Source organism: Mesoplodon mirus (genome assembly GCF_964341445.2).
Source record: "Mesoplodon mirus genome assembly, chromosome: 8".
Lineage (NCBI taxonomy): Eukaryota > Metazoa > Chordata > Mammalia > Artiodactyla > Ziphiidae > Mesoplodon > Mesoplodon mirus.
This window is the reverse complement of record NC_138984.1, coordinates 7689075-7709555: the sequence shown is the minus strand read 5'-3', so window position 1 is coordinate 7709555 and position 20481 is coordinate 7689075. Positions and strand designations below refer to the sequence as shown.

General features: G+C 43.6%; 1 protein-coding gene across 4 annotated transcripts in view; it reads left to right on the top strand.

The window, feature by feature from the left end:
* DIS3L2 (DIS3 like 3'-5' exoribonuclease 2) overlaps positions 1–20481 on the top strand; it is a 375371-nt gene that overhangs the window by 273807 nt on the left and 81083 nt on the right. For 3 of the 4 annotated variants that reach the window (XM_082631000.1, XM_082631001.1, XM_082631002.1), the window contains one exon: positions 3799–3906. In XM_082631000.1, the coding sequence (XP_082487126.1) occupies positions 3799–3906 (108 nt within the window). Of the gene's footprint in view, positions 1–3798; positions 3907–12671; positions 13063–20481 lie in introns of those variants that run through there. The other variant, XM_082631003.1, reaches the window with a different exon arrangement.

Sequence of the window (20481 nt, the reverse complement as noted above, 5' to 3'; positions counted from 1 at the left end):
ATGCACACCCAACAAACTCAATTTATTCTGTCTTATTCAGCTTGGGCTGTCATACAATATACCATAGACTGGGCAGTTTAAATAACAGACTTTTTTTTTTTCTCACAGTCTGGAGGCTAGAAGTCCCAGATGAAGGTGCCGGCCAATTCAGTTCCTAGTGAGGACTCTCTTCCTGGCATGTAGAGGGCTGTGTCCTCACGTGACCTTTTTTCTGTGTGTGTGCAGGGCAGGGAGGGGGGAGTTATCTCTCTATTTTATCAGATCAGGGCCACACCCTTATGACCTCATTTAACCGTAATTACCACCAGAAGACCCCACCTCCAAATACAGTCACATTGAGGGTTAGGGCTTCAACGTAGGAATTTGGGGGGTGGGGGAGGGACAGAGTTCAGTCCATAGCCTAGTCCAAAGGCTGAAATAATGTGAAATCTTTACAGTTCAATCATGGTATTAAAATTTTCTCCATTTCGTACAGTATGTTTATGCAGGTAAATATGTATTACTTTGTAAAACACTTGATACATGCAAGAAAATGTTAAATATTTAGATCCCATTTGAATACTCATTAAATAAGTTAACAGAGAATATAGTGTCATCTGAACAAACAATGCAAAAGCAATGGCAAGAAACTTTTTCAAAAGTAGTTGCCTTATAAAAGCTGTTACCAGAAGTCTTCAGGTAGTCATTAGGTTTTACATACAAAAGATACAGCATCCTTCAGAATAATGCCAAGTAATGCCATATAATTATTAGCTGTTTGTTACTGGTGTGGACTGTGAGTTCTAGAATTTACTTTTCCATACCAAAAGTTATTTACTGTACTGAAACAGAATACAAGTCCAGATACCTCACACGGAGTAGGACACCACTGGGGTTTGTTTTGTTTTTGCTGATAAAGAAACTTAACTAGCTAACTTTACCTCAGCTAGTGCATAGTTGCTGCTCTGTTACTTCAAAATTACTTAGCAGAGTGTTAGAAAGTGTTGCTTGACACTGCAGATCTAGGAGGTCCACAGTAAGTGCATTGGATAAATGTCTGTTAATGCTGCCGTTTTTAGTTTGGGAGGTGGGGGTGAATGATGATGCCATTAATCAAGAAAAACATGGAAGAAGGAATAGATTTAAAGGTAGGAGGGAGGGAGCCTGAAGTAGCTTCAGGACATCCAGGTAGATTTACTCATTTTGTCTTTGGAATTTTAGAGTAGACAAATAACATTCCAGGATAGCTATAAGTCATGATTTGAAAATAAGTTGAAGAAGATTTCCTTTTTTTTTTTTTTTAATTTAAGAGAGTATACCATTGAATCAGTTTATAATGGAATAGAAAATCAATAAAAGGAAGAAATAATTTGGGCTTAAAAAACTGCAAAATTAGTGACTAGTTGACCACAGTGTTCATCTAGGGAATCTGGATTTGTGAATCTTTCAGTGATTTTTTTTTCTTCCAGTTTTATTGAGATATTGATATAATTGAAATATCAAACTAAGTTCAAGGTGTCCAGCATAATGATTTGACTTACATATATTATGAAATGATTATCACAGTACGTTTAGTGAGCATCCATCATCTCATACAGGTACAGCATTAAAGAAATAGAAAAAAATATTTCCTTCCTGTGATGAGAACTCTTAGGATTTACTCTCTTAACAGCTTTCATAGATAATGCAGTGTTCATTATATTTATCACGTTGTCTCTAATATTTATTTATCTTATAACTGGAAGTTTGTACCTTTTCACTACCTTCAGCAATCACCCTCCCCCCCAAATCAGTGATGTTTTATCAGAGTATTCTGTTAACGTTACAACATGTGATTTGGTCAATTGTGGTATCTTCAATTACTGAAGCATTGATTCAGCAATTTCAGTCTGATGAAACCATGTCACAAGTTTACACTCAGCCCTTGGGTTCTTTTATTTTCCCTAGCTTTATTGAGGAATCATTGGCAATTATAATTGTGTAATTTTAGAGTGTATGATGTGATGATTTGATATACATGTACATTGTGAAATGATTTCCATGGTCAAGATAATTAACACGTCCATCACCTCACATAGTTAACTCTTTATTGTGTCTGTGGTTAGAATGCTTAAGATTTACCTCAGCAGATTTCAAGTACACAATACCCTGTTATTAACTACAGTCCCATGCTGTACCTTAGATCCTCAGACATTATTCATCTTATAACTGAAAGTATATAAAAGTATTTGACCTCCACCTTCCCATTTCTCCCTCTCCCCCGCACCTGGCAACTACCGTTCTACTCTCTGTTTCTATGAAATCGGCTTTTTTTTAAATAAAAGATTCCACACATAAGTGATACATACAGCATTTGTGTTTCTCTGTCAGGCTTGTTTCACTTAGCATAATGCCCTCCAGGTTCATCCGTGTTGTCACAGATGGCAGGATTTCCTTCTTTTTATGGCTGAATAATATTTCAGTGTGTGTGTGTGTGTGTGTGTGTGTGTGTATCACATTTTCTTTATCCATTCGACTGTCAGCAGACACTTAGGCTGTTTCCATGTCTTGGCTCTTGCGAATAATGCTGCAGTGAACTTGGGAGTGCAGATATCTCCTCAAAGTACCAATTCCTTTTCTTTTGGATATACACCAGTATTGTTTTCCATAATGGCTGTGTCAATTTACATACCCCCCAATAATGTCCAAGGGTTCCCTTTTCTGCACATCCTCACTAACGTTTATCTCTTGTCTTTTTGATAATAACCATCCTAACAGATGAGAGGTGATATAGAAATTAAGAAAGCAGTCACACTCACAAAAGCATCAAAAACAATAAAATACTTGGGAATTTAACCAAGAAGGTAAAATACCTATACATTGAAAACTTTAAAACATTGATGAGAAAACTGATGAAGACACAAATAAGCAGGAAGATACCCTGTGTTTTTGGATTGGAAGAATTAATATCGTGTAATTGCCCATACTACCCAAAGTGATCTATAGAGTCAGTGTAATCCCTATAAAAATTCCAATAGCATTTTTCACAAAAATAGAAAAAACTCTCCTAAAGTTCATATGGAATTCACAAAAGACCCTGAATAGCCAAAGCAATCTTGAGAAAGAAGAACAAAACTGGAGGCATCGCACTTCTGATTTCAAACTCGATTACAAAGCTGTAATAGTCAACACAGTATAGTATTAGCATAAAAGCAGACACATAGACCAATGGAACAGAATAGGCAGCCCAGAAATAAACCCATGTATGTATGGCCAACTAATCTTTGACAAGGGTGCCAAGATGGGGAAAGAATTGTCTCTTCAATAAATGGTGTTGAGAAAACTGGATAGCCACATGCGAAAGGATGAAACTAGACCCCTTACTTACATCATGCACAGAAATTAACTCAAAATGAGTTAAAGACTTAAATGTAAGACATTGGATTCTTAAGTGTACAGTTATCTGGGATAGTTATATCCGCAAGTACAAGTCATTCTTGAGTCTAGAGCTTTAGTTTTAGTGTATAGTTGTTTTTATAGTTTTTTTTTTTAGTTTTAGTGTTTAGTTATTTTTCATTGCTATCATGTATTTTTCCCTCCATTACCAGTTCTTCTCACCTTTCGCATTCACATTCCCATTTGACCCTAAAGGCTTATGGAAGATTATCAGATAGTGTGGTCTTTCTGCTGTATCTTCAGGGAAAAGAGTTTCCTCCATGTTCAGCTCACACTGGAAGCTCAAGCTCTTCACCAAAACTCTGCCCCCTAGGCTGCTTCTGAGCCTGTGGTTAGCTCCTGCGGATTGGAAAAAGCTGCTCATGGCCTGTTCTCTGTTTGCAGGTTGTCCCCATGCTTCCCAGGCTGCTGTGTGAGGAACTGTGCAGCCTCAACCCCATGACCGACAAGCTGACCTTCTCCGTGATCTGGACGCTAACTCCGAAGGGCAAGGTAACAACTTACATGCGTGTCCATTCCATTCAGTGAGTCCCTGTTCAGCAGCACTGTGCTTCTGGTGCTGGGCTGGAGCCCCATGGTGGTAGGATGAGGGCAGTGTAGGGGCAGTGCCAGAGAGGAGAACATAGGGGAAGAGCTCTCAGTCCATTTAGAAGGCTGAGCCTCAGCAGTTTTCAGTGTATCATGTGAAGGAAGAAAGAGTGTAAGCAGAGTCACGTGGGGGAGGCCTCGTGCAGGAGAGGGTGTACATGAAGGTGCGTGTGGCTGGCACTGGCCGTGTGGATGGGCCTGAGCTGTGGTTAGGAGAGCAGGCCATTGTGTGAAGGAGGACATTTGGGGAAAGGGTGGTGAGTTTGAATAGGTGAGGTGGACTCAAACCATGGGGACCCACAAATGCCAGTTGCAAAGGAATTGTAGGTGTTAGGTTTCCTCTGAAGTGTCATGAGAAAGGTGACATTTTAGAAAGATTAGTGCTGCGTCATTGTGCTGGTTGAAGATGAATGTAATTTGCACAAGGTAGTGCTGTAATCAAGGCACAAGGTGATGAAACCATGGACTGACAAGAGAGAGAAGACTAATGTCAGCGGCCGTTCCCTAAATACAGGGAATAAATGAGACAGATAAATGAAAGATGACTCCAGAAAAAACTAGTCCCCTCCCGCAAAACAGAAACAACTCTAAACTTCTGAAAATAGGGTAATGATTGGGTAAGCTATGGTAGCGACTCAGTGGAATGTTGTACAATTACTAAAGTTGTTACAAAGACTGTGTAAGAACATGGGAAAAGTTTATGCTGTAATATTAAATGGAAGTTAAAAAAAGAGATATTTAATTATAAAGAGGCTCCAAATAAAGACGGAGGATCAAATACCCACATTTACTTTCATTCCCTCCCAAAACCTCACTAAAACAACAGTGAAGAGATTTTTTTAAAAAAGGCATAAACCCACAAGGACAAAGAGAATGGGAGAGGAGACAACAGCAACAGAACTTTGGAAGCTGAGAAGCAGATGGATGAGTGGTAACTGACTTCGCAGTCCTGAGAAAGCTGAGTCCTGAGCCAACACCAGAGAAAGCCAAGAAACAACCCAGTTTACACAGCAGAATCCTAAAGTTCAGAAATTGACAGCAGCAGGTAACTCTGTAAAGTGGGGGAAGAGGTGGGTGAAGAAGAGACTAACTGTATTGGTTGAAAATTTATTTTAAAAGATTGCCCCTTCCAGAACGTAGTAGAAGACCAGAAATTTATCCTTGGGACAGGGTAAAGGAGAGGCTGTCTGAACTAGGGGACGCCAAACACAGCTGTGGTAGTGGCCCCTTTGGGGAGGTTGAGTGAATGCTGGCACGTTGAACACTGGCCGAACATTAAGAGTCCCAGCTTTCTTTTCCCAGCCAACCTCAAAATTCTAGTAGCCAAGCCTATACCCTTGAGTCCAAAGATAGGAAAATCTTTCTCTGAGGAATGTGAGCGGTAAAGAAGATTTAAAGCTAATAACCTCAAGGATTTCCCAACCAACAGCTCAGCTGTATTTCCCTACAATAAAGCTTGCAGACAATGAGCTCCACCCACTCAAGCAGAGATTTTTAGGATTTCACTAAAAATCAGCCTTTTAACATTTCACTTTCCTATATAAAGAGACAACCAAGAGGAAAGCCTCGAACATGAAATAGGAAAACCAAAGCAGGAAAACCAAACAGGAAAGCAACTAGAACAAAACAAGGAGAAGAAACTGTACTTTTATATCCTCAGAGAATTTCTTTTTTAAAGAAAGTATCTGTATTACAAGATCTAGGCACTTTAAAAAAGAAACATTCGGAAGGGGGGAAAAGGAGCTCTTTTTTAATTAAATTAACAGCATGAAATTAAAAACATGATTGAAGAAGACTCAAGGTTCAGATTGGAAGATAAGGTTGAAGAATTGTCCCAGAATATGATAGAAAAGACAGAAAAGTACAGGACCAGTCCAAGACATCCATCTGTTCAATGAATATTCCAGAAATAGGGAACAGAAAAAGAGGGAGAAGAAATGATCAACAGAATCATTCAGGGAAATGCCCCATTACTGCAGGATGTGACTTTCCAGACAGAAAGAGCCCTCTGCCCAGCACAGTAATGGAGACACACCATCTCCAAGCCACATTGTCATAAAATTTCAGAACACAGAGGACAAAGAAAAGATCCTATAGGCTTCTAAGAAGGAAAGAGAGTCACATACAGGAGATCCAAACTCAAAATAACTTAAGGCTTTTCTGTTATAACCCTAGAGACTAGATGACAGTGAAGCAAAGCTCTCTAATTTCTGAAAGACTGTGACTTCCATGCTAAAATGCTGTACCCAGCTAAGCCATCAATAAAATGTGAGAGCAGGAAAGGACATTTTCAGACATGCAAGGTCTCAAAAAAAATGTACATTTCATATACCCTTTCTCAAGAAGCTACCAGAAGATGTACTTCACCAAAAAGAAAGAGTAAATCAGGAAGGAGGAAGACGTGGGTTTCAGGAAACAAATAAACTAGTACAGTAAAGAAGTGAAAGAATCACCTAGATTGCAAGTCACCAAACTTTTCCTGTAAAGGACCAGTTAGTAAATATTTTTGGTTTTATAGGCCATTTGGTCTATTACAGCTACTCAACTCCGCCATTGTAGCACGAAAGAAGACAATACATAAATAATGAGAATGCTGTGTCCCACTAAAACTTTACTTAAAAACAAGTGGCAGGCTGGATTTGGTCCACAGACCATAATTTGTTGACACCTGACCTAGACGATGGTGAAGAAATTTCCCAGGGTACCAGCTCTACACAGATGCAGAAGATGGGGGTTCAGATTGGAGCAGGTCAGAAGGTGACCATCTCTGCAAGCCAGGAAGAGAGCGCTCACCAGATATTGAGTTGGCTGGCATCTTGATCTTGAACTTCTCAGCCTCCAGAACTGTGAGAAATAAATTGTTTAAGCCACCCAATCTGTGGTATTTTGTTATGGCAGCCCTAGCAGACTAATACAATATCAACTGAACTTTTTTACTGGATTACATTAAAATCTATTGGTCTGTTTCACACTTTGAATGGATCGTTTACCCATGCATGATTTTTTATCATGTATTTAGAAATTTAAGTCATTTAGAAAATATTGGCTTATTAGTTTGATTTTTGTAATGTGGACACATTTCATTATATGATATTAAAAAATCATATTTATTAATATCACTACAGACCCTAGACAAGTCTTTAAGTATTACAAAACGTGTATCATGTGTCAGATACAAGGTTTTCAAAATTCTGATTTTTGTAAAAGCTCGAATTTTATCATTGGCAATAAATAACGTTAGTTGTTTTTCTTGAAGTGCCAGATAACCGTCGTGCGTCACTTGTTCCTCCAAGTAACAATGATGTTCCGTAAAAAAGGCAGTCAGTTCAGCTCACAACTCAAAGTTAAGTGCTTTTCCTCAAGACAGCCACTGTACTTTGACATGCTGCATAAGTGAAAAAGACAAGTACTCAAGGGTTGAGCCATAATAAAAGTATTAACTTTTACCACTTCATCAAGAACATTCTTAAGTGAACTAGGTTTATTCTTTCCTGCGAGTGTGAGCTGGTGACGAGACCCTGACCACTGCCACCACTTGTTGCCATTGCCTGATTCATGCCAAGGTATTAACAGTTTTCCCCACCAGTGCTTCTGTACCATCCGTATAAATGTCAACACATGGAAAAGGGCAAATAATGCCTACTAGTGTTATTACGAAAATAGTTTTGACCTCATGGATCCCTGAATGGATCCCCACAAGTCCACAGACCATACTTCGAGAAGCACTGCTTTAGAAAATTGATGGAAAACTTGAGGTGGATTAATGTACAGAGTATACAGAAAAAGCAACCAAATTAAAACAAGGCAGTTGTTAGTTTCGGTGCAAATAAAAAGTTGTGTAGGAAAGAAAAGTAATGCTTAGTATTTACATAGTTGTAATAGTTAAATCTCATAGTTATGATATAACTTTACTGGGAGGATTGAGGGCCTGGAATGGTTATCTGGGTTTGGTTGGGGGAAGGGAGTGTATGTGGAAAGAAAAGTAAATTCTCTTCTTCTATAGTGAAAAGTTTGTGAATAATGCGTAAAACTGAAAAATCAAGTAGTAATCAAGCAGATTATACAGAAGTATGAAAAAGTAAATAACAGGGCTTCCCTCGTGGTGCAGTGGTTAAGAATGCACCTGCCAATGCAGGGGACACGGGTTCGAGCCCTGGTCCGGGAAGATCCCACATGCCACGGAGCAGCTAAGCCCGTGCGCCACAGCTACTGAGCCTGCGTTCTAGAGCCCGCGAGCCACAGCTACTGAGCCTGCGTGCCACAGCTGCCAAAGGCCACGAGCCTAGAGCCCGTGCTTCACAGCAAGAGAAGCCACCGCAGTGAGAAGCCTGCGCACCGCAGCGTAGAGTAGCCCCCGCTCGCGGCAACTAGAGAAAGCCCATGCACCGCAGTGAAGACCCAACGCAGCCAAAAATAAAAACATAAATTAAATAAATAAAATTTTTTTAAAAAGAGAGTAAATAACAAAATAATCTGCTGAGAGGTGAAAGTGGCTACCCTTGGGGAGGGGCAGGGGAGGGAGAGGGACGGAGGGCTGCTGTTCGTCATAATGAGCCTTTAAAACTACGTCACTGTTTGAACTATCGATACTTCAATTTTTAAATTTTTATTTTGAAAAATTTCAAACATACATGAAAGTAGAGAAAATAACATGATAAATCCACCATCCCTATCTCCTAGATTTAACTACTGTCAACATTTATTCTTTGCTAAAGTATTTTAAAGCAAGCCACAGGCATCATGTCATTTCAGTCTTACATATTTTGATATGTGGCTCTAAAAAATTTGGACGTTTTCTTACATAACCACAATGCCATCAGACACCTAACAATTAATAGTAATGCCCTGGTGTCATCTAAAACCCAGTCCATAATTACATTTCCCAGATTGTCTCCAATCGATTTGTCCAAAGTGGAATCAAAACAAGTTACCAACATCACATTTGTTTTTTGTGACTCCTAAATATCTGATAGTAAGTTCCTTTTTAAGAGTCAAGAAGCAAACACTATCTGAAATACAAAGAAGGAATTGTGAAGACAGTATGCCAGCAGTCATATTTTGGTGGGGGTGGGAACATGCATGGGGGAAAAAATGAATGGAAAAAGACCAGAAGGAAATAAAATAGAATGCCCGTAGTGGTTATGTTTGGGTAGTAAGACTACGAGTAATTTTTTCTACTTTTTTGTATTTTCTAGTGTTTTTTGAAAACATGTATTACTTTCATATTTTTATAAATGCTTATTTTTGCAAAAGTTTAACTAAATAGAAAATAAAAGCCCATAGAGGAAAACTAACTTGAGTCAACAGAAAAGAACTCTGAATCCGAATTAAGCCTGCCAGGGCCAGACCCAAGGAATAAAAAGCTGCCTGATCTAATGAGCTTCCAAAATACGAGGGTCATAAAAGAAGCACTCGGAAGAGGCAGACTCTGAAAACTCAGCTGGTCTCTGGGGGACTTCTTTTGGAGGCAGTGTCTAGTGACCAAGCCTTCTGGCAGCAGGGGGCTGGAGAGCAGGTGTGAAGAAGGCACAGGGTCCAGGAGGGGATACTGGGCCTCTATCAAACCAAGCCAAACAGGCAGTGTGAGCATTTAGACTTCAGACAGTCGTGGAGCAAGACCCACTAACCACACTCCTTGTACTGTGGTCATTCAGACATCCTACCCAGAACAAGAGGCCACACGGTGGGTGGACCTGGTTGGTTAGTCCTGGGTGTAGTGACAGATAAGTATCTCTTACTCACAGTCAAGATGCATGAAATGAGAGTTCAGATTCCAGACTCATGTCCAAGGGGTGGTGCTTGTTCAAGACACTGGCAAGGAAAGCCTGAGTTGGTGGGGAGGGGTGGGAAAAGGGGAGGGTCAGGGGGCCAGAGAAGGCAGTAAGGAGGGGGGTGGCCCTGCATCAAGAACCCAATAAACAAGGAGGAGGGCAGCCAAAGCCTGGGGCTGGGTTTGTATGTAGTGGTGGCTTCTCGTGATACAAGGTCTTGGACTTAGAAGGAGCCAGAGAAGGGCCAGCAGCGTTGAGCCACTCTACTACTGCAGCATGGCTGCCAGTCTCAGCTGGACTTGAAGTGGAGAAAATGTTTGTTTTTTTTCCTTTGTCTGCTGGAATGTCTTGACTTTCTGGAACAGGCATGGTCAGCTATAGAAAGCCTATTCCAACTTTTTTTAAACACCCAGTAGATTCTTTTTTAAGTATGCACTAGGAAGCCTTGGTCATATATACTTTCATTAAGCCAGTACCCAGGTTTTTAGAAGAGTAAACTCTGAAAGATCCATTTTGGGCATATTTCTCACATATTGGTGGTGAGAGCATTGTTCGCTGATCTAGATAATTGTGATTATATATTTTCGTAAGAGAAAACAAACCCAACAAACTTGGTGCTTAGTAAGATCCAAGTCTGGTACCATGAAATCCACTTTGACCATGTCAGGCCAGTGACTCATTATCCCTGACCACCTCCGGCACATGTGTCTCAGTTGGCACTAAGGCCCTGCAAAACAGAGACCACGTCCACGTGCTCCACTCATCGGAGGCATCTGAATTTGAAGTCCCCTTCGGAAACAACACCAATCTTACACTTTAAAGAAGGTCACAAACAATGAATCTGACTTGATAACTGAGTCCTTAAGTCTTAGAACCATAAAATCTCAGGGTCAAAGGTCCGAATCATAAAGGAAGAGTCTCATAATTACAGTAGCAATCCACAGCTTGTGTCTCCCACAGTGTACCTGCCCTGTGCTGTCTGGCTCAGTTAGAATGCAGGAGTGTACTCCAGAGGTGCCCGTTTCAGCCCCAATCAGTGGCAAACTCCTTTCGGCCATTTACACAGCCCAAAAGCCATGGGGTCATTATTGACTCTGGTCTTCCTCTCACCCCTCACGTCCAGGCCAGCAGTAAGTCACCTCAGCTTTGCCTCCGATACCTCCAGAATCTGCCCGCTTCCTTACCACTCCCAGCGCTGACACCTGCACCCAGGCTGCCATCCCCCACCCGGACTGCAGGGGCCTCCTAACTGTTCTCTGAGCTTCTGCTCCTGCCCCGCTTCATCGTCGCCCTACACAGCAGTAAGAGTGATTCTTCTAAGTCAGAAATTAGGTCTCGTCTCTTTCTCCTTTTTAATAGCTTGTCAGTCTCTCATTCAGAATAAAATCTAAGAAATCTTTAAAGTGCGATTTTTTTTTCCCTGTTCTTTTCTCGCTGTCTTCTCTGCTAGAAATGCATGGATTACAGAGAGTTCCTGGGACTAGGGTCTCTTCTCATTTCCTGGAGCATCTTTACCCACATGGGAAAAGCAGCTTTTACTATGTGGCTGAGCTCTCCACTATGTTGCAGCTCCGAAGCCCAGCTTCCATGACCTGACCTCAGAGGAGGTCAGACTTCCCTAACTGCCATCCTAGAAAACCCTGCAAGTCTCTGTCCATTCCTTGTAGCTCAGGAAAAGTCTTTCTAGTCCCTGCCTAACACCCCATTTTGAACATTGGACATTGTAGGAGAACTGTGGTATGTGCCAGTTCAGGCTGTCTTCCTTCAGCTGGATCTTCAGTGCTGCTTAGGAATCCTTTATTGCGAATGCAGTTGTTTCAAACCTGTATTCTTGCTTCCAGCTTCCAACTTTGCCTTCCAGTCATCTTTCCCTCAAGACCCGCTATTCCCCCAGGTAACTTTCAATTTTCCTTCTTGGAAAGCAGAGAGACCAGCCAGCTGGGTCTGCTACAGTCCCCCCTTCAGAGACTCATCGTTTCCCCTGTCTTGATGCAGTAAAACATGCTCCTGTTGCAACCTGAGGTTACGCCCTATGTTCTCCAGGTCTTTTAATGGCATTGGCATCCTCTGAACCACCCAGGCTCTCAGTCTCTAGCCTGCCACGTCCCAGCAGTTCTAAGTGATAGCAGCTCTACCTTTGCAAAGTGTCTCTCATCAATCCTCTCTTCACTGTCACCACAGTCGCTGTCCCCACCCAAGTACTTGCCATCCTCCCCTGGATGGGAGAGACTGTTCATGGCCTCTTCATTCTGTTTCCCCAGTTGGTGGTAGGTGACTTTCCAGAAGCTGAATCTGGTCCTATTACTCAATATCCTCTTACAGCATGACAGTGAGACAGTGGGTTATGATTGTCTACAAAAGTCTAATCTCCAGAGGACGGCCAGCAAAGACCTCCACCAACCCCTCCCCCACCCCTCACCATCTGCCGCTCATCCTTCAGCTCCCTCAGCCTCTGCTGTCGCCACTGTAGGGTTCGTTTGGCCTAATACGGAATTGCTCCACTTCTGAGGCTTCGCATATGCTTTTCCCGCTTCCTGGAATGTCCTTCCCCGCGTCCCTACTAATATGAATCCTACTTATCCTTGAGACTCGGCTAAAATGCCACTTCTTCTATGAAACTGTTATTAGTCCTTCATTCATTCACTTAGTAAATATTCATTGAATGTTTGCTGTGTTCAGACACTATACAAGGTATTGAAGATACAGGAATTAAATATGCACTAAAACAGAAACAGTAGTTAATTCCTGATGGTGGATTTATAGATTTTTTTTCTTCTCCTTTTCCCACCTATATTTTTTTTTAAGTTTTCTGCGATGAATGGATATTGCCATTGTAGTAAAAGTAAGAATTATTTTGAGATTTTTTTTCTGTTTTTGTTTGTTTGTTTTAATAAACAGGAGAGAGATACTGGAGTGTTTTTATAGGCTGCCTGGGAGGGCGGATAGGAGATGTTGAAGATGAGGAAGGAAGGAACAGATTTTTGGAACCGGGTCACGAAGGAAGTGGGAAGTTGAGGACCCAAACCCCAGGTGGGAGATTAGCTCTCACCAGGAGGATGAGGACCACAGACTCTCCCAGCCTGGAGAGAGTACAGCATGGGGTCCCTGCTGAAATCTGGGAAGGGGGCAGGGTGGCCTTTCCGAGAAAATGCTCAGATGGGAGGAACCCTGCCCTCCCTGTCAGAACCCATCTTCCCATCTCCCACCCCTACAGCACCTGTTGTCTGCACTTCAGCACCATATGCGCACAGATCTGTTGTCTAACTGGACCTTAACATCCTTGTAGCAGAGCCCATTTTTAATTAAAAAAATTTTTTTTTTAATTTTTGGCTGCATTGGGTCTTCGTTGCTGCGCGTGGGCTTCCTCTAGTTGCGGCGAGCGGGGGCCACTCTTCTTTGCGGTGCACGGGCTTCTCATTGCAGTGGCTTCTCTTGTTGCGGAGCATGGGCTCTAGGCGTGTGGGCTTCAGGAGTTGCGGCACACGGGCTCAGTAGTTGTGGCACGTGGGCCCTAGAGCACGCAGGCTTCAGTAGTTGTGGCACGTGGGCTCAGTAGTTGTGGCTCGCGGCGTTTTGGGAGGAAGGCTTAGTAGTTGTGGCGCACAGGCTTAGTTGCTCTGCGGCATGTGGGATCTTCCCGGACCAGGGCTCAAACCCATGTCCCCTGCATTGGCAGGCGGGTTCTTAACCACTGCACCACCAGGGAAGCCCGCATTCTTAATTTTTTTAATCTCCTCCCTCCCCTCCCCCACAGCACAGTGTCATGTACCCCCAAAATGCTCAAAAATGACTTCATAAAATGAATCGCACATCCGTTTTCACAGTTCTGTTTGTTTAGCCTGCTGTATTAGCATGGTGTTCCCTTGGTAAGGCGTTTTTATCACAGCAGCCATCTCAGCACCCCTGAGCTATATCCTGGGATCGAGCAAGGCCTCGCACAGCTCCCGCCAGGAAAGGCACGCTGCCTGCTTCTGCGAGGTGGGCCGTCCACAGAGTGTCTCCCCCTCTGCCTTCCCTGCTCACCCTGCCGCTGCCACACCAGCCGCCACCTACGGAAATGCTATGAAACTTGAAAAATCAAACAGTGTACTCCTCCAGGGTCATCTTGGTGTCTGCAGCAAACCCACAGAGCCGAGGCGCATGTGTAGGACGTGTGACTGGGGGCTGCAGCTCATGGTAAAGAAACACAGTGCTGGGCTTTGTGTTTCATCCTCGTACATTGCAGCGGAAATCTTGCCAGGGCAGCTCCAGGTGAGAGACAATGGCTTCAAAGGCTGACTCCGAAAATAATAGAAAAGTTCCCAGAATATTCATCTTTAGTCCTTAACGGGGCAGAATTGTTTTATTTCAGGCCTGTAGAGACAGCCTGGGACCAGAGGAGCCTTTGGAAGAACTCCCCTGTGTACTTTGTGTCCTGGTTTGCTAGTGAAGGTACCGGGCAATTAGAGGCTTATGTAAGGTCACGTCAAGGTAACAGCAGACTAAATCCTGAGCACAGATTTTGCTGTGAATCCTTGAGATTAAAATAAGAATATTTTCAAGAAATACAAAACAAAACAAGACATTTATCATTTTTAAGACTGTCATGCAAAGAGCTAAAAATGATTTTTAATCGCCTTTTCTCCTGCATTTTGATGTTACTAATCGTGGATTTGATTTAACTGTAAGGACTCAGGCTCTGAGGTTAATAAACAACGTAACACGTCGCTGTGCTGCATGTCTTTAAAAGAAGGATGGGGGCTTCCCTGGTGGCGCAGTGGTTGAGAGTCCGCCTGCCGATGCAGGGGACACAGGTTCGTGCCCCAGTCCGGGAGGATCCCACATGCCGCGGAGCGGCTGGGCCCGTGAGCCATGGCCGCTGAGCCTGCGCGTCCGGAGCCTGTGCTCCGCAACGGGAGAGGCCACAACAGTGAGAGGCCCGCGTACCGAAAAAAAAAAAAAAAGGATGGACCTCTTTTTTTGAGAGATGGCTTAGGTTGGTCTTTTTGAAAGGCTGGAGCTGAATTAACCTCACAGGCTTTAGAAGTCTGTGATTTTGTGTTTCCTGGGTCAGTCTGAACGCAATCCTGAGAAGCTTCCTCCATTGCTCTCCTACGCTTTCCTCCCTTTCCTCCCTCTCCTCCACCTCCAGCTTCCTTCCCACAGCCCTTAGGCCTCCCAGCCAGTCCACCACCTTTAAAGCTTCCTCCTGCCCCTCCCCACCCCCTCGCAGCTGTCTGCAGTAAAGGGAACACTGTTCAAAGACCGCTCAGGCGTGGACCCTCATCCTCTGTCACAGGAATGGAATTCTTGTCTCCTAACCACTTCCCGGCCTTCAGGCTTTTCAGCCATTTCCTAGGTCTGCAAGGCAGACACTTGAGGAAGTCTCCTTGTTTCCTTCCTCTTAGGCTTAGAAGTATAGACAGCTACCTCCAGGGCAAGATGGTGTAGGGGAGCAAATTTGTCACCCCAAAATGCCTCTTTGACATGCGGATTATTTTGAGCTGAAAACAGTCAAGACCTAAAAGATTCAGGAAGAAACTTTCACTTTACCCTAACTGTTTAAAGAACGTAGGTAGAGGACCTGTTCCCGAAGGGAAGGAGTTGTCACTATAGATAACTATAGGATGAACTTGGTATGGTAGACAGGGAGGAACCTCACAAAATCTGTTTTGTTAAAATTCTCCTCTGTGTCCCATTGTCTCTGCCAGGCCCAGCAAACATTTGTTTACCAAACATTTGCTTTTCCATCTTCATGTGAATTTCCTTCCTCTGCTTCTAAATCCTAAACTACCCCCAACATCCTCTTTTGTCTTTAGTTGAAGATGGTATTTAAGGTGAGGTTTCAGCCATTTTAGTGGGTTACTCAGCTTCCTTGAGTCTCTTCCATGTATACCATGTTATTAAACTTTTGTTTGATTTTCTCCTATTAATCTGTCTCATGACAGTATAATTCTTGGACCAGACAGAAGAACCTAGGAGGGTAGAGGAAAATTTCCTCTTCTCTGACAGTAGGAATGGGCCTGATTATAGTCTGAGGGACAACAGACTAGGCTGGTGGCAAGTCACCTGAAACAGTAGAAGAGAACACAGTTGACTCTATACAAATAAATCCTCCAGAAGATTCTAGCACATAAATAAACTGCCTTATAACTAAAACTGGCAAACACATGGCCCTCTGCTGCCCGTGCTCCCTCCTCAGCTTCCGTTGGCATTGGTCACTAGTCGGCCTGTTACCTGAAAACTGGGTTCGCCTGTTGGTGGGTGTTGAGCCAAAAGACACAACCAAGCCAAAGAGCGAGAGAGAAGGAAGGATTTATTACTGGCAGCAAGTAAGGAGAACACCGAGGATCTTTCCCAGAGCGGTGTCTCGCCGAGGAGCAAAATTGGGGAAGTTTTAAGCTAAGGATGCATGCATACTCCTGAAGAGGCTTCAGCAAAGGAGGGTGGAGGGTTCAGCACAGAAATGGGGCAGAGGTTGACAGAGTCCAGGTTGTAGTTGATTGAAATCACGAGGATCAGAAAAAGTCAGCATCATCTTTCGTAGGTTCCAGTTAACCTGATAGATGAGCACTCAGGGGGGGTTTGGATTTTGCACAACAGCTCAGCAATGTGCTTGAGGCTAATCTTTACCATTGAAACAGAACGAGGAGTCTTTATAACTGACATATTATCTCCGATATGGTTAAGTTAGCTCCCTGGCCTGGTAACAGCGGTTTGTTTTTACCTTCTTTCATTCCCTTAAATTCAGCGACTGAGACCTGTTCTTCTGCAGGGGCAAGCATTGTGGCCAGGCTCAGATCACAAAATGACTGAGGCCTTAGATGGTTTCTCTTATTTAAGAAAGTTACGTCTGGTTCTCTTACTCCGGGGACCCCCTATCCTATCTGCTTACAAAGCACCCCCCTTGAGATATTTCACTCTTCTTTCTTGAGGGGTACAGGGCTGAGAGTGGGCGTTGTAGTCTCCCTAGTTAGAGGAGTGAAACTCTCGTTGCTAGAGCTAGAGAAGTTTTGGGGTCCGCCGGAGTAGTGTCTGCACCTCTTGCTTGCATAGCGTTATTCTAGCAGGTGTAGGAGAGGCACAGCAGGAGAGACAGTTAACAGCAATTTTGCGACATCATTAGCAGAGACTTGATCCAAGAGCCCCCTGAACCAAACCATTTTCCCTAAACTGGGAAGAGGATCATTCAGAGAAGAGATTTAATTTTTTTTCATATGAGTCATGAGGTGAGTCACATTAGAAGGCTCATCAGGTATAAAAACCAGCATTCAGAGCTTCCCTGGTGGCGCAGTGGTTGAGAGTCCGCCTGCTGATGCTGCCAATGCAGGGGACGCGGGTTCGTGCCCCGGTCTGGGAAGATCCCACGTGCCGCGGGGCGGCTGGGCCCGTGAGCCATGGCCGCTGACCCTGCGCGTCTGGAGCCTGTGCTCCGCAACGGGAGAGGCCGCAGCAGTGAGAGGCCCGTGTACAGCGGAAAAAAAAAAAAAAAAAGAAAAAAAAAAAACAGCATTCAGCATGTCTTATAGCATAAGTTTCTCCTTGAGCAGCTGTTAAAATATCAAGGGCCACGCAGTTCTGTAGGACCGCTTTTTTCATCATAGAAACTTCAGAGTAATATTAGTCATAAGTAGCTATACTCTGTGACAATTTCACTAGAGAATTTCCTTTAGTTTTGTTGCACATGAGCTAGTTAAGCTAGTTAAGAGTCTTTGATAAGGCTGCTAGGAATCTAAGAGTTTTCAGTTTTTAGAGGAATCAGGTAGAGAGAAAAGAAAAATGTCCCAATCCTACCCACAAAGGTATAATTTACCAAGTTGTTGTAGGTTATAATTAGCTTAAGGGGAAAGGTTTCCTTGTATCTGGAAAACACAGATTACAAGCCAGCAATATTTCTTTGGGAAAGATCCCCAGTATTCTCCTTACTTGCTGCAAGTAATAAATCCTTCCTTCCCCCGCTCTTTGGCTTGGTTGTGTCTTTTGGCTTGACACCCACCAAGAGGCGAACCCAGTTTTCGGGTAACAGGCCCAGTCCGGCCACGGTAGGAGAGGACACAGCTAGGTCTAAATGAAGTGTGTTGCTGACAGTGCTTCCGTCTTGTTACTTACTCTTTGATCCTACCATGGTCCTCCCCATTCTTCTTTAAGAAGTGACCTATGCCTCGCTCTTTCACTGTAGGCCCGGTGCAAGGAGCAGGCCCCGCAGAGGAGACCCCTGCCCGCCCCTCCCCGCCGCTGCCTCTGCTCCCTGCAGGACGGCACCAGCACCTTCCCATCGCAGACATGGTGCCATCAGCCTCTCCAAGCTGTCTTCAAGCCCTGCCTCTTTCTGCCCAGTTCCTTTTCAGACACATTCCTCTTGGTACCTTTGCCTTTTTCCACCACTGGGCCTCCCCACCCTGGGGTGGTTGCCTCGTGTCCACAGCTAAGAAGGGCAGAAATCCGTGCGCCCCGACCCTGGCCACCTCCACAGCCTGGTTTTGGTCCAGACAGGAAGATGTTTCTTTCTTCCTATTACGTTTTCCATTTGTTTGTTTGTGTGTGTGTTTATTGAATTATAGTTGATTTACAATGTTGTGTTAGTTTCTGGTGTACAGCAAAGTGGTTCAGCTGTATATATGTATATGTGTATATATATATATAGCTGAAAAACAATCTATATATATTCTTTTTCATCACAGGTTATTATAAGATACTGAAGATAGTTCCCTGTGCTATACAGTAGGACTTGTTATTTATCTATTTTGTATACAGAGCAGTGTGTATCTGCTAATCCCAAACTCCTAATTTATCCCTCCGCCCTTTCCCCTTTGGTAACCACAAGTTTGTTTCCTATGTCTGTGAGTCTGTTTCTGCTTTGTAAATAAGTTCATTTTCCTCATATGTTTTTTTGAACCAAATATTTTACATACAGAAGCCCAGAGCTGTTACAGAAGTGATTTTGCATCTAATTACTTAAAATTACAAATTAACCCGATTAGCAGTTTTTTGAACCAAATATTTCTTAATGAGACACTGACATGTTTTTTAGAAGATAAATTTTTAAATACATTTGAATGGAAATTAACTGTTTTCAAAGGATATGGTTTTCTCACAACTTTGTATCTATAAAATATAGAAAGTTGGTATTATTTTGTTTACTTCACTATCTATTTCGTAACCTTCGGCTGAAATATAATAAAAATAACACTAGATTTTGAGTCTGAGCTGAACCTCGCTGTCCCTTAGGAGTTTGTGTGACTTTTCACAAATCCCCAACCTTTTCTCTCAGCGTAAAATGGGCTGAATAATGCACTCCTCCCAGATGTGTTGGAGAGATTTTAAAGGGTCGTAGGTATGAGAGCTCTGCCACCGAGCAGGGCCAGGTGCTTTGCCGTGTTGAGCCACTTCCTGTCCTACCTGGTACCAGAAAGTAGGTCTTGAGGTAGACAGTATTTGCTCATTTCTAACCAGGTTTTTTTCCAGCCAGATGCCTTCCGTCGGTATTGGCAACATATTTAATCTGATGTTCCACATAAGAGCGTCCTAGAGTATATGCAGGAAACTTGCCGCCTGCAGAAAGGGAGTGACCCAAGTCCTGTGATTAAATGAAGGGAAGAGGAAGGACATGATTCTTGTTTGAAGGGTTCTGTTTATGAAGCTCCTCGTGGCTTTTTTACTTTTTCCATGAAAAACTCTTTGTCCTTTTGTCTTCTGCCACTGGCCCTGGTTACGAACGGGGCGTTGATGTGAATCCAGTTTCCAAATTGGAAATTAATGAGGTGTTCCATCCAGAGAGGCCTTCCTCCTGTACTGTAAGGCACGCTGCCCCCGGAAACCAACACCCCCCCGCCTGGCCCCGTTTGGGTCTCTGCCTTCCTGTTGCCCTTCTCTGGGTAGGGCTGCGATGGGCATCCTTGCTGCCTCCCCACAGTGTGGTTTCTTAGCCTAAGAATTCTTTTAGTCCGTGTGTCAGGTATGATTCCCAGAATCACTGGATTGTTTGGAAGCAGGATAGGTTCTGCTGCCCGACTGTCACTGGGCCAGGAAGTTCTTGTTGGAGCTTCAGAGCTTCCACTTCAGCCATTTGTTTGTTCAAAAAGAAGGTACAGGGCTTCCCTGGTGGCACAGTGGTTAAGAATCTGCCTGCCAATGCAGGGGACACGGGTTTGAGTCCTGGTCCGGGAGGATCCCACATGCCGCGGAGCAACTGGGCCCGTGCGCCACAACTACTGAGCCTGCGCTCTAGAGCCCACGAGCCACAACTACTGAACCCGCATGCCACAACTACTGAAGCCTGCGCACCCTAGAGCCCATGTTCCGCAGCGAGAGAGGCTACCACAATGAGAGGCCTGCGCACTGCAACGAAGAGTGGACCCCGCTCGCCTCGACTAGAAAAAGTCCACACACAGCAACAAAGACCCAACACTGCCAAAAAAAAATAAATTAATTAAAAAAAAAAAAAAGAAGGTACAGGTTTTCTGGAATGCAGGCATTAGGGGAGGGGAGGCTCAAGTAAGGTGAAAGAGCTGTGGGAAGCTTCTCATCAGCGCGGAGTCTCAGATCTGCTGGTGTTCGTGGGTGCTGTCATTGGCTGATAAGGAAACAAGCTGAAGGAGGAGAGGTGCCCGTTAGGAAAAAAAAAGGAGCTCAAACTGACTGAGACAGTGCAGCCATTTTGTATTGCTGCAAGTTTTGATGAGGAGTGCGAGACTTCTGGTTTTGTCAAGTTACAGTTAATACATTTTAA